Genomic DNA, 14,452 nt, shown 5'->3' with positions numbered 1-14,452 from the left:
ACAAAAGATTTCCCTGTTCTAAATATGTGTATTTAAAATGTTTGAAGAGCAAAACATTGGATGACAAGAGGATCTAAAACCCTGTTAGTAGGTATTACTATAAATGATTTGTCAGTCTGTAATACATGAGAATCAAGTTAAAAGTTTCAATGAATGACACAAACTTTAATATTAAAATATTCACTGGTATAATAAACACTGCTTGTCCCTTTCTGTCACTTGTCTCTCCTGCCAACATGAATACAAATATTTTACTAAAATTACATACACCTTCTCTATTTCATCTTTGTACTCAAGTTTGCCTGAATAAAAAAATATGTCACAAACAGCATATACACATAAGCAAAATGTGTGTTTATAATAACATATATTTATACAATAATACTATATTATTACACTGTAATTATGCTCGGTGTATGTTTTGTTAAATTGAGCTTAACATATATATTTCTGTGGTAACATGATTCTAATCCTATCCTGGTACAGTGAGCAGTACCTGGTGTACCCACTTTCATCTCCATCACCTTCTCTCTTTCTTTTTCTCTTAATCTTCTCATCTTGTCACTCATCTCTTCTCTTTCCAAAATTGAGATTAGATTGATGGTCATTTTACTTGTGTCTCAGTGAAGAAAGTAAACACATGTGGGCTATAGAGAGGGTGAATTGAAACTAACTAGTGTGCATCACTGGACACTGTTTAATACAGCACAACCACACAGCAGCTATTGGTCAGTTGATGTCTGTCTAGGGATGAATGGCTTTGAACTACAGGCTGTTATCTAACTCATGCTTTTGCATGGATTCAACTGCATGTCCATTATCCTCAAATTGATCGTATAATTAAATAACCACCGAGTTGTGTAAAGATAAGCACAAGATCATCAACTTCAGTACGTCAACACTCACATACACACACATTACGTCACCGAAATCCAAATATGTCTACAGATGATTATCTAAATAACTTCAACTATACAATCGGGTTTGTACTTGATTCCATAGCACCTGCAAAAACCAAAATCGCAGCACGACTTGGCTAAATAATAATACCAGAGGATTAAGTCTGACCTCCAAGACGGACGACATGGTTCTCTTCAGGAAAACTGTGTATTACGGCCTTGGGGTTAGGAGTATGTCATTGCCCCAAGCAGTGGCTCATTGCCCCAAGCAAGGGAGTTCAAGTATTTCGGGGTCTTGTTCACGATTGAGGGTAAAATGGAGCATGAGATGGACAGACGGTTTGATGTTGTGTACTGAATCGTTGTAGCTAAGAGGGAGCTGAGCCAGAAGGCAGATCTCTCGATTTACAAGTCTGTCTCTGTTCCGAGCCTCAAGTCATGTCATGAGCTTTGGGAAGTGACCGAAAGAATGAGATTGTGGATAAATGGCGCCAAATTGAGCTTCCTTTGTAAGGTGGCAAGGGTCCGTTTTGGAGATAAGATGAGGAGCTCAGACATCCAGAGTGAGCTCGGAGTAGAGCTGCTGCTCCTCAGTTATTATCAGTATTGTCAAGTGTTGCATGTCCAAAAAAAGTCCACTGCTATTATACAAAAAGAAAGAAAAGAATCTTGGTTCCCTATCTACAAATGTTTAACCTGCAGCTTGAAACCTGAATGTCAAATTTGATCTTTCTGTTGAAAAACAAATTACAAAATTCATTCAATCATGTTTAAGTCCATTGAGGAGCATTTCAAAAATCTGGTCTTTCCACTGTTGACCTGATCTCGAGAAGACTTGTATTTCATCCAGGTTAGATTATTAACAGGCACTGTATTCAGGGTTAATCCTATAAACTATCTCACACCTTTAGCTGCTCGACTTATAACTAATAATAGGTAAAAATATCACCCAAGCCCCGTTTTAGCCTCCCTGCGCAGGTTACTAGCAGGTTTTAAAATACATTTTAAGATTTCACTTTTTAAAGCAATTCCCGGTTCAGCTCCCAGTTAAATTGCTGAATTGCTGCCACCCTATGAGCAGAGCACAGCCTAAGATCCACAGGCAAGGCTCTGCTGGCTGTACCTAAGTCCCTAAGTAAGCTTTTGCAATCATTGCCCCTCAACTATGGAAGTCCCTGCCTGAAGATCTGAGACTTTCAGAATCAGTGAGATGTCTTAAAAGAATTCCCAAAACGTATTCTTGAAACAATGTCAAACGCGATTTTAGTGGGTGTTGGGCTTCACCCGGGTTGTCTCTTGTTAACCATTCTGTTCGTGATCTTCATGGATAGGATCTCAAGGTGCAGCCGGGGTTAAGAGAGTGTCCACTTTGTTGACCTTGCTTTTCTTCTCTTTGCAGATTATGTGGTTCTGTTGGCTGACATAGGTGGAGCATCTCGGGACATAGAACAAGAGGCCAGAATCACAGAAGGCACTACACAAGAAGACTGCCGGCAGGCTTTAAGGTTCAACAAAACCTCCAGACTCGGCTTGGAGAGGAGAGTCATTGGCAAAACCAACTTACACGAGAATCACACAAACGGGCAATGAGGGAGCAAACCCGTTCTCACTCCCAATTTCTCAAATACAGACGCTTGGTCAGTGTTCCTCCGCATCTGATACCAATGCACACTTTAGCATCATGTGACACCTGTTTTCAACTACTACACACCACATCACTTCAGCCCTGATTTTCAACTTGTGCACAGTTTTTGGAGCTCCTCAACAAAAACCCAAGGTAAGAGGTAAATCTGTGTTGGCTCAGCACTTGCACACAGTGCTTCATTGCAAAGCGTGAACTGTTTAAAGATGTGAGCCGGGAGGCTCGCCAGGGCATTACAGACTAATTTCACATATCTAGCATGCTAAGTGTTTAAAACAGGCTAATAGTTCAATATGCGTTAAGCATGATTACGGCCATGTCACGTCGTTTTGGTCAGTCATTTCGTGTGAAAACCACAACGACTTCTTTATCTCATCCAGGTTCATGGCATAAACTGTACACTCCCTTCTTCTTGTCCTGGTCACAACTGTCCTAAAAAGGCAACTTTGGCTGCGTTGTGATGTGCCTTGCTGTTCCCTGTTGCAGAGCATGATGGAACTTGTAATTGTTTAGTAAAAAAAGTAAAAAAGAGAAGGTGGAGGTGAAATACAGGGAATAGACCAATGAAGATAGATTAATTAGTAAGGGAGAAGTTTAGTCACTCCCACTAAGAGAAAGTTGTCACCAGAGGAAAAGAGCAAGGAGGGATGTGGAGGAAGAACAGAGATTAATCAGTTGTATGACGAGCACAGCAGCATCTTGTCTCCTCTTTCTGACAATGAACAGCTTTGAAGAAGCCGAACTTTGCTTTCCAGAACTCCTCAACTCCTCCTGCAGGAAGGCCATGCGTCCTCACTCTGTATCTATGCTCACTTACATTTTACTGTCCTCCATCTCTCTGCTCACTGTGACTCTCAACCTGCTCGTCATCATCTCCATCTCCCACTTCAAGTATTCATATGTTTTATCAATTTATAAAACTGGTAACTGTACAAGAAATGGTTAATGGTATAGAACAAAACAAAACATCAGATCTCAGACTGTAAAGGAAATAGGTTATTGTGTATCAGTCAATGCTTTTATCTCTAAATATAATATCGATATTATATATATATATATATATATATATAATATAAATTGACGACCAATAATGATAAGCATGTTGTTCTCTTATTTCTTCAGGCAGCTCCACACACCTACAAACCTCCTCCTCCTCTCTCTGGCTGTCTCAGATTTCTTCGTGGGCTTCCTCATCTACTTTCAAATTGTGCTCATAGATGGCTGCTGGTCCTTCGGTGACCTCATGTGTTTTCTGTATCAGTATATAGGATACATCATTACCTCTACCTCAGTAGGAACCATGGTGCTCATATCAGTTGACCGATATGTGGCTATTTGTGAGCCTCTACATTATCCCAACAAAGTCACACAAAAAAGAGTTAAGATCTGTGTTTGTCTGTGTTGGATATGTTCTGCTTTGTTTGACAGTCTGCTGATGAAGGATTACCTGAAACAACCAGGCAGGTATAATTCCTGCTTTGGAGAGTGCGTCTTTGTCATTAACTACATCGCTGGACTGGCAGATATTTTCTTTACTTTTATTGGTCCTGTCACTCTCATCATAGTTCTGTATATGAGAGTATTTGTGGTGGCTGTGTCTCATGCTCGTGCCATGCGGTCTCATACTGCAGCTTTCTCTGTCAAGCGTTCAGTGAGTGTAACTGCTAAAAAATCTGAATTGAAAGCAGCCAGGACTCTTGGTGTTGTTATTGTTGTGTTTCTAGTGTGCCTCTGCCCATATTATTGTGTTTCACTCACAGGCCAGGACACCTTAATCAATCCCTCATCTGCTGCCTTTGTAATATGTCTGTTCTATTTTAACTCCTGTCTTAACCCTGTGATCTATGCCTTTTTCTACTCCTGGTTTAGAAAATCCATCAGGCTCATTGTTACTCTTAAGATACTGCAGCCTGGCTCATGTGGGACCAACATGCTGTAGAGAAACACTGCATGGTGGCTGTAATAAGACAGAAAAATGTACTTGGTCATGGTGGTGAGAATTTAGTAACAGATGTAAAAGTCTTGGTACAGTGACCTCTGTATGAACACGATTACATGCAGATCATATATGTCTTTATATTGTGTACTGTTTCAATGCAACACTGAAATCTACTACTACTCTACTCTAGAAAATGTGTTGCCTGACTCCTGTAAGGTCAACATAAAACAAATAAGTTGAAGGATCTTTGCACTAATATAGAAATACTGATTTCTTTTCTTGGATCCAACAGGTCTTTAGTTATACTGCGTGACTTTAATGCATCTCTCTCTTTCCTGTTTAGAAAAAGGAGCCTGCCAGCATCATGTCAAGGGGCCTTTCACAGATTTTACAAATGGTCTGCAAAAATGTTTTAATTGGTCGACCTTTATATTGATTATCTCTTTCAGGTAGTTGTGAAACTGTGTTCAGCACCTATATAGCACTAAATATTTATAATTTTTGATCTGCCGCTGTTAAAGGACAACCAAAATGTAAACATTTAGCCATAACCACTCTGTATTCTTTTGGGGATCCCAAACACAGAAATGAACTAAATTTAGAACCCAGCCCTCCGAATGGACAGAGATAGTATGCAGCGGACACTTCACTTGTTCAATCTTAACAAGATGACTTAGCCAAACTTATAACAATGTAAATATTGAAGTGGCTGATTTGCAGGTATGTAATGTAAAGAAACAAGTGTAATTTTGTTTGCTTGGTTTCACTGTTAAGTATGACAGGTCGTAATGTGAGTATATAATCAGCAGGTAAAAAGAAAACTGCTTTACAGGATTGAAAGACAAATTTTTCAATGAGGGACACCTCAACAGTTAATCCTGAAGAAAATAAGCTGTAGAACTTTTGGCCACCGGATGATGGCACATGCATACAAATGGTGGCCTGTAGTGTTTTCCTGTGAACAAACAATAGTAATGTTTACTTAAAATGTAAGTTTTTAAATCCTGACAACTTCTGAAATCAGGAGAGAACAAAATACTACTGATTGCCTTAAAGTCTTATGCATTATGAATAAAGACAATGTGATAATGTGATTTAAATGTCAATTGGAGATAATGTTATACAACACTTTCTCACACACAGCCTCCCTCTCCCCCTCCCTCTCTCACAGAAACACACAGATACATCAACTCTGTCTCTCTTTCCCTGTCACACTCTAATCTGCACATCTCTTTATTATAAGTGCAGTTTTGTCACCTTTGCTCTCCTTTGTCCTGCAGATCAGAAGGCTACCAACTATGCCTTAGCTGACCGAACACATTTTAACAGTCCTCGCTCTACAGGAATATCAATCAGATTTCATATTATGTTTGTGTGGTTCTCAATAGAAGCTATTTCTGTATTTTATTTAATTGGTTACACAATAAACCCGAGCTCAAAGCTCTTTAACGCTGTGTTTACACAGAAATACAGAGGTCCAAAAACTGAGCTTACAGGCGGGTTTGGGGGCATACCCCCAGAAAAAAATGATTTCCCTGATCTAAATATGTACATTTAAGATGTTTGAAAATCATGAAGAAATCTGAAAATAAATATTGACAATGTTTTTAAAAAGTGTTCAAGTAAAAGCAAATGCACACTACTGTTTTCTCTCCATCTCTGTTTTCACTGCTGGTCCGTTTCTCTGTCACTTTGCCAACGTGTATACAAAGAATTTACTAAAATTATATACGCCTTCTCTATTTCATCTTTGTGCTTGAGTGTGCCTGAATTATAAAAATATGATAATAATAATATATTTTAATTGTATAATGCTTTGAAAGGTATTCAAAGGCACTGTACATGGTAAAGACAGAAACAATAAAAGCAATAACAATATAAAAAGTCAGAGAGATTACATTATAACAGTAATAAACTGAACAAAAACATACATAACTAGCATCACAGGTTAGAAGCAGATTTAAATAGATGAGTTTTAAGTGCAGTTTTGAAAGTGACGAGGGATGGATCATTTCTGAGGTGCTGGTGAAAAGAGTTCCAGAGGGAGGTGTATCAACGGAGGAGGCCCTGTCCCCCAAGGTCTGATACGTTGACAGAGTAGGGGGGGGTAAAGGAGGTTGCCGTTGTGGAGGGTTGAATCTCCCCCACCGAGAGAAGGCCGGAGAGCACGCTCCACTGTTATTTTACAGTAGAGTTGCTTCTTAATAAATCTACCATAAACTGGTTTACAATTAAAAGTATTTAATCCTACTGAAGCTAATACAATTACAGAATGAAGTACACTACTAACAAAATATATAATAATATGATCCGCGCGGAAAAGCTATTCACTCGCGACTCAGCCTGAAAACACAGATGCTTCCACGCTGAGAGCCGAGTAGGAAGAGAGTGAATACCTTTCCAGCACGTCCTCTTACAGTTTGAAATCCCCTCCCTTTTGGCCATCTTAATTCCTATTGGCTAATTTCGGTTGCCTCCTCCTGGCGTCAGGCTTCTGAAAACCCTCGCGCGGGCACAACCTGCAAATGTCTGTCTAGAAGTCTGACTTTCCCTTGGCTATTCTTCACAGTTTAATACATTCAATGACTGTCTTTTATGGCTTAACACTTCTTTGGTTAACATTCTATATAAAGATTAGGATTTGCAACTTTTGGCAAAAACCTTCAAAAGTTTCACAAGCAAATATTAAGGTGCTACAATTCTACTAAGATACACTTCTAACTACAAATTCTAAAACACTTCTAATTATGATTTCTTAATTATGAATCATTAAACACTTCTATTATAATTTCTTAAAACACACTTCTAAACCCCAAATTTCCTACAGAGTCAGTGGATCTGATGTTGCGGGTGGGAGTGCATTGGTACAGGAGGTCCGAAAGGTATGAAGGGGCTAGGTTGTGAAGGGCTGAGTCCTCTTTCTCCCTGTACCATGACATCATCTGCTCTGCCTTCCCAGACCACAGGCCCAAGTCGGACGACTACTTTTTGCTGATCCTTGACCTGGCCTTGTTGTTCTTTATATACACATCATGTTATATTTGCATTTGAAGCTGCTGGTCACTTGCAGCAGTTCAATCAGGGAACATACTGGGGAACACTAGACCCTAAGTTAAATTGTTGGGTTTTCTCTTCCCCGAATTGTGAGCTTCGGGGCGCACCACACCATCTGGCCACCACATGCAACCTCACAGCCCCCTTGCCTTTTACCTCAGCTGCTAGTAAACAAAGCCCACCATTGACTGCAGCCTGCCTCTAGTCCCCCACCATGCATCAATCCTAAACCAGCCACCACCCAGCCAACCGAAGGCTGTTCCTCTAGCAGGGCGGTAGGATGGTTTGCATAACTCAGACAACCTAGGATGCAACACCTCTAGCTGCTGATTCCTCCATATCCGCCACGGCAGACCAACCTGTCTCCACAATCCAACCAAGCACAGCCCGTGAAAGTATCACAATACCCCAATTAACGTTAATGCTCCTCATACAAGATTTCCCCTTTGGCTTCCACCCAGGTGTGCAGGTTAAGACAGAATCCTCCTAGACATTTAAAAATTTGCAATCAGCCATCTCAGAGCCCAACACAGTCGATAAACCACCGGCCCAGGAAGTCCACGACGCATTAATGATCGGTCAACTCACTAGCCCACCTTTCCCAATCAGTCCATTCGGCATAGCTACTAGGAAATATTCAAGGAAGAGAGACTCATCATAGACCTCTCATCACCCCAGGGCTCCACCGTCCCAATCATCAAAAGCCTAATTCCCAGCCCGGACCACTCCATGCAGTACACAGCAATCGATCACGCTCCATCACTCATCTGCCTCACAAGTCAAGGAGCCTGGTAGCCTAAGGTAGACGTCACCAGCGCCTCCAAAGTCCTTCCCACCCACCCTGACTACCGGTACCTCCCCGTTGTCCATAAGAAGGCTCTTTATTACTCTGCCGTGCATCTCCCCTTCGGGTGCAAGAGCAGTCAGAAAATGTCCAGTTACTTATCCGAAGTACTCTGCTGGATCCTGACTAACGTCGATGAACTCCCATACGTCATTTATCTCTTAGACGACTTCCTCACTGTCACACTACCTTCCTCAACCCCAGCACACGGTCTACACACTCTGACTTCTGCAATACAGGAACTCAGCATTCCCATTTTATCAGAAAATAATAATAAAGTAAAATAAATGAATAAAATAGAATAAAAATAATAAAATAAAATAAATGAATGAAATAGAATAAAAATATTTAAATAAAAAAACATAAGTCCTAGCGTGTCCTTGGAAATCTTTGGCATCACCCTCGACTCCATCGCACTCCAAGCATCCCTACCTTCCGAGAAAATCAATCGGATCTCATTACTCATCTCAAATTTCCTCCTGGCCCTAAAATGCAACAAATACCAACCCCTTTTGCTACTATATCAACTAAACTAATCTATTCTGCACCATCCGGGAAGGTCGATCTTCCTCGTCACACCTCCTTTCAGTTGCCGCCTCTGTTCCAAGTATCCACGGCCACATCACACTCGACGAAGCACACAAACGGAGCTAAAACTGTGGTGCCAGTTCCTCTCCTCTTGCAATGGCATCTCATTCTTTTATGACGACCATATCTGCCCCCTCCATCAACTTTGGTGGAGGCAAGTGGTTCTCAGCTGAAAGGCCGCCCAAATTCTAATCCCCCACCCCTTCTTCCACCATCTCTGAAAGTATCCTGCAGTCATAGCAGCCATTCTTTGGGAGCATGAATGGTCCAAAAAGACCATCGCAATCTATCCAGACAACAGTGATGTCGTAGCCATCCTTAACAAAGGACGGTCTCATTGTCTCGATATAATGCAGTTCATGCGGAGGCTCACTTTGGTTTCGGCTCAGCACCAGTTCGACATCCGAGCCTCCCGCATCCCAGTTCACAAAACTTGGTTGCCGAAATACTTTCCCGTTTCTTTCAGAAGAAATTCAGACCATTGCCACCAGCCTCCAACCCTCTGTCGTCTCCGGTCCCACCGTTTTCAGCGACCATCTTCAATTGACCCCAACCATATCGTTAAGCTTCTCAGCCACTGGTCTTCCCCCGCATACCTCACATACATCCGTTTTGACAAGAACGATATTGGAAAACGTCCAATCGCACCTGTCTTCATGAAGCTAACTTTTGGGGACTCTGCATAATCAGAGCCTCCAAAGAGTTGGCCCCCACTCCAGAGTCTCAACTCCCTCAGTTCCCACCAGTCATCGGACGTCAGTGGTCCATCATTGCTCTCATCCATCCATCATTCCATGACCCTCATTCCCCTCCTCATTCCATTACCCTACACCTTTTCATTCCATTACCCTACATCCCTTCATCCCACGACCCTCGTGCAACACTTTATATGTCTATGACTTATTGCACATATCTAGCATGCTAAATATCTGGACCTGTTGGGGAGAAAGTTAGCTAAAACCAGTGTGAGAGTGAGACACGGGTTCATGAGAAACCTGACGGAGGGTCGAGTGTAACAAAAATAACTTTGTATTTGTTTGATTTGCAACACAGACCAAAGTTGTTGTTGAACCTCAGGTGTTGGATGTCTACATGAATAAACATAACACATAACACCGTGACTGACCACATAGTAAAGATGTGTTTAAAACAGACTAATATTTGAACATGTGTTCAAGCATGACTACGGCCATGTCATGTCATTCTGGTCAGTCATTTAGTGTGAAAACCACAACAACTTCTTTATCTCATCCAGGTTCATGGCATAAACTGTACACTCCCTTCTTCTTGTCCTGGTCACAACTGTCCTAAAAAGGCAACGTTGGCTGCGTTGTGATGTGCCGTGTTGTTCCCCATTGCAGAGCATGATGGAACTTGTAATTGTTTAGAAATAAAAGTAAAAATGAGGAGGGGGAGGTGAAATACAGGGAAAAGCCAAATGAAGGTAGATGAAACAGTAAGGGAGAAGTTTAGTCACTCCCACTAATAGAAAGTTGTCACCAGAGTAAAAGAGCAAGGAGGGATGTGGAGGAAGACAAGAGATGAATCAGTTGTATAACGAGCACAGCAGCATCTTGTCTCCTCTTTCTGACAATGAACAGCCTTGATGAAGCCGAACTTTGCTTTCCAGAACACCTCAACTCCTCCTGCAGGAAGGCCATGCGTCCTCACTCTGTATCTATGCTCACTTACATTTTACTGTCCTCCATCTCTCTGCTCACTGTGACTCTCAACCTGCTCGTCATCATCTCCATCTCCCACTTCAAGTATTCATTTTTTATTAATTAATAAAACTGGTAACTGTACAGAAAGAAATGATTAATGATATAGAACAAAACAAAATATCAGATCTCAGACTCTAAAGGAAATGTTTTTCAATGCTTTTATCTCTTAATATAATATATATCTATATTTAATATAAATTGACTACCAATAATGATAAGCATGTTGTTCTCTTATTTCTTCAGGCAGCTCCACACACCCACCAACCTCCTCCTCCTCTCTCTGGCTGTCTCCGATTTCTTCGTGGGCTTCCTCATGTTCTTTCAAATTGTGCTCATAAACGGCTGCTGGTTGCTCGGTGACCTCATGTGTATTTTGTATTATGTTCTGGACTTTATTATTACCTCTGCCTCCGAGGGAACCATGGTGCTCATATCAGTTGACCGATATGTGGCTATTTGTGAGCCTCTACATTATCCCAACAAAGTCACACAAAAAAGAGTTAAGATCTGTGTTTGTCTGTGTTGGATATGTTCTGCTTTCCTTCACAGTCTGCTGCTGAAGGATAACCTGGAACAACCAGGCAGGTATAATTCCTGCTTTGGAGAGTGTGTCATTGTCATTAACTACATTGCTGGACTTGCAGATCTTTTTTTGTCCTTTATTGGTCCTGTCACTGTCATCATAGTTCTGTATATGAGAGTATTTGTGGTGGCTGTGTCTCAGGCTCGTGCCATGCGGTCTCATACTGCAGCTTTCTCTCTCAAGTGTTCAGTGAGTGTAACTGCTAAAAAATCTGAATTGAAAGCAGCCAGGACTCTTGGTGTTGTTATTGTCGTCTTTCTAGTGTGCCTCTGTCCATATTTTTGTGTTGCACTCACAGGCCAGGACACCTTGCTCAATGCCTCAACTGCTGCCTTTGTAATATGTCTGTTCTATTTCAACTCCTGTCTCAACCCTGTGATCTATGCCTTTTTCTACCCCTGGTTTAGAAAATCCATCAGGCTCATTGTTACTCTTAAGATACTGCAGCCTGGCTCATGTGAGACCAACATACTGTAGAGAAACACTTCATGGTGGCTGTAATAAGACAGAAAAATGTACTTGGTCATGGTGGTGAGAATTTAGTAACAGATGTAAAAGTCTTGGTACAGTGACCTCTGTATGAACACTATTACATGCAGATCATAAATGTGTCTTTACATTGTGTACTGTTTCAATGCAACACTGAAATCTACTACTACTCTACTCTAGAAAATGTGTTGCCTGACTCCTGTAAGGCCAACATAAAACAAATAAGTTGAAGGATCTTTGGACTAATATAGAAATACTGATTTCATTTCTTGGATCCAACAGGTCTTTAGTTATACTGCGTGACTTTAATGCATCTCTCTCTTTCCTGTTTAGAAAAAGGAGCCTTTCAGAGATTTTACAAATGGTCTCCAAAAATGTTTTAATTGGTCGACCTTTATATTGATTATCTCTTTCAGGTAGTTGTGAAACTGTGTTCATCACCTGTACTTACTTTCCTTCAGTTTGGTTAGCCCATACAATGTGGTGGAATAAAATAGTTTCTCGCTTACGCAACTTCACTCCAGTGTACCTTGACTTTGAATATAACACACTAAATATGTATAATGTTTGATCTGTTAAAGGACAACCAAAATGTAAAAAATTTGCCGTTACCACTCTGTATTCTTTTGGGGATCCCAAACAGAAATTAACAAAATTTAGAACCCTGCCATCCGAATGGACAGAGATATGCAGCGGACACATCACTAGTTCAATATTAAAGTTAACAAGATGACTCAGCCAAACTAAGAACAATGTAAAGATTGACGTGGCTGACTTGCAGGTATGTAATGTAAAGGAACAAGTGTAATTGTGTTTGTTTGGTTTCACTGTTAAGTATGACAGGTCGTAATGTGAGTATATAATTGGCAGGTAAAAAGAAAACTGCTTTACAGGCTAGAAAGACACATTTTTCAATGAGGGACACCTCAACAGTTAATCCTGAAGAAAATAAGCTGTAGAACTTTTGGCCACCGGATGATGGCACATGCATTCAAATGGTGGCCTGTAGTGTTTTCTTGAGAACAAACAATAGTAATGTTTACTTAAAATGCAACTTTTTATATCCTCACAACTTCTGAAATCAGGAGAGAACAAAAAAATACTGATTGCTTTGAAGTCTTATTCAATCTATGAATAAAGACTAATATCCTGATAATGTGATTTAAATGTCCATTGGAGATAATGTTATACAACTCTTTCTCACAAACCTGCCTCCCTCTCCCTCTCTCACAGAAACACACAGATACATTAACTCTGTCTCTCTTTCCCTGTCATACTCTAATCTACACATCTCTTTATTTTAAGTGCAGTTTTGTCACCTTTGCTCTCCTTTGTCCTGCAGACCAGAAGGCTACCAACTTTGCCTTAGCTGACCTAACACACTTTAACACTTTGTTGTTACAACCGAAAATCTACTATGTATTTTTAATTAATTAGTTACACAATAAACCCTAGCTCAAAGCTCTTTAACGCTGTGTTCACACACATAAATATACACAGGTTCAAAAACTCAGTTTACAAGGGCGCTTTGGGGGCAAACCTCCAAAACAAAAGATTTCCCTGTTCTAAATATGTGTATTTAAAATGTTTGAAGAGCAAAACATTGGATGACAAGAGGATCTAAAACCCTGTTAGTAGGTATTACTATAAATGATTTGTCAGTCTGTAATACATGAGAATCAAGTTAAAAGTTTCAATGAATGACACAAACTTTAATATTAAAATATTCACTGGTATAATAAACACTGCTTGTCCCTTTCTGTCACTTGTCTCTCCTGCCAACATGAATACAAATATTTTACTAAAATTACATACACCTTCTCTATTTCATCTTTGTACTCAAGTTTGCCTGAATAAAAAAATATGTCACAAACAGCATATACACATAAGCAAAATGTGTGTTTATAATAACATATATTTATACAATAATACTATATTATTACACTGTAATTATGCTCGGTGTATGTTTTGTTAAATTGAGCTTAACATATATATTTCTGTGGTAACATGATTCTAATCCTATCCTGGTACAGTGAGCAGTACCTGGTGTACCCACTTTCATCTCCATCACCTTCTCTCTTTCTTTTTCTCTTAATCTTCTCATCTTGTCACTCATCTCTTCTCTTTCCAAAGTTGAGATTAGATTGATGGTCATTTTACTTGTGTCTCAGTGAAGAAAGTAAACACATGTGGGCTATAGAGAGGGTGAATTGAAACAAACTAGTGTGCATCACTGGACACTGTTTAATACAGCACAACCACACAGCAGCTATTGGTCAGTTGATGTCTGTCTAGGGATGAATGGCTTTGAACTACAGGCTGTTATCTAACTCATGCTTTTGCATGGATTCAACTGCATGTCCATTATCCTCAAATTGATCGTATAATTAAATAACCACCGAGTTGTGTAAAGATAAGCACAAGATCATCAACTTCAGTACGTCAACACTCACATACACACACATTACGTCACCGAAATCCAAATATGTCTACAGATGATTATCTAAATAACTTCAACTATACAATCGGGTTTGTACTTGATTCCATAGCACCTGCAAAAACCAAAATCGCAGCACGACTTGGCTAAATAATAATACCAGAGGATTAAGTCTGACCTCCAAGACGGACGACATGGTTCTCTTCAGGAAAACTGTGTATTACGGCCTTGGGGTTAGGAGTATGTCATTGCC

General features: G+C 40.2%; 2 protein-coding genes across 2 annotated transcripts; both read left to right on the top strand.

Moving 5' to 3' along the window:
• Positions 1-3,220: 3,220 nt before the first annotated feature.
• On the top strand, positions 3,221-4,480 carry LOC142964356 (trace amine-associated receptor 13c-like). Its single transcript, XM_076104644.1, has 2 exons — positions 3,221-3,432; positions 3,664-4,480. Exons 1-2 carry the CDS (start codon positions 3,221-3,223, stop codon positions 4,478-4,480), a joined length of 1,029 nt encoding a protein of 342 aa, XP_075960759.1.
• A 6,079-nt stretch (positions 4,481-10,559) lies between these two features.
• Positions 10,560-11,750, top strand: LOC142964345 (trace amine-associated receptor 13c-like). The gene is made up of 2 exons (XM_076104634.1): positions 10,560-10,732; positions 10,934-11,750. The coding sequence occupies exons 1-2, from the start codon at positions 10,560-10,562 to the stop codon at positions 11,748-11,750; spliced, it is 990 nt and encodes a 329-aa protein (XP_075960749.1).
• Positions 11,751-14,452: the final 2,702 nt, after the last annotated feature.

Source organism: Anarhichas minor, unplaced genomic scaffold (genome assembly GCF_050575085.1).
Source record: "Anarhichas minor isolate MPS153535 unplaced genomic scaffold, ASM5057508v1 ptg000004l, whole genome shotgun sequence".
Classification (NCBI taxonomy): Eukaryota; Metazoa; Chordata; class Actinopteri; order Perciformes; family Anarhichadidae; genus Anarhichas; species Anarhichas minor.
The sequence above is the reverse complement of the archived record's forward strand: the minus strand, read 5'-3'. Positions and strand labels throughout refer to the sequence as shown.

What these genes read in the sequence shown, in the direction of transcription:
- LOC142964356 (XM_076104644.1), top strand. Translation starts at nt 3,221, where the DNA reads ATGACGAGCACAGCAGCATCTTGTCTCCTCTTTCTGACAATGAACAGC. An exon ending in ATCTCCATCTCCCACTTCAA is followed by an intron (nt 3,433 to 3,663) that starts GTATTCATATGT and finishes TTATTTCTTCAG; the next exon opens with GCAGCTCCACACACCTACAA.
- LOC142964345 (XM_076104634.1), top strand. Translation starts at nt 10,560, where the DNA reads ATGAACAGCCTTGATGAAGCCGAACTTTGCTTTCCAGAACACCTCAAC. An exon ending in ATCTCCATCTCCCACTTCAA is followed by an intron (nt 10,733 to 10,933) that starts GTATTCATTTTT and finishes TTATTTCTTCAG; the next exon opens with GCAGCTCCACACACCCACCA.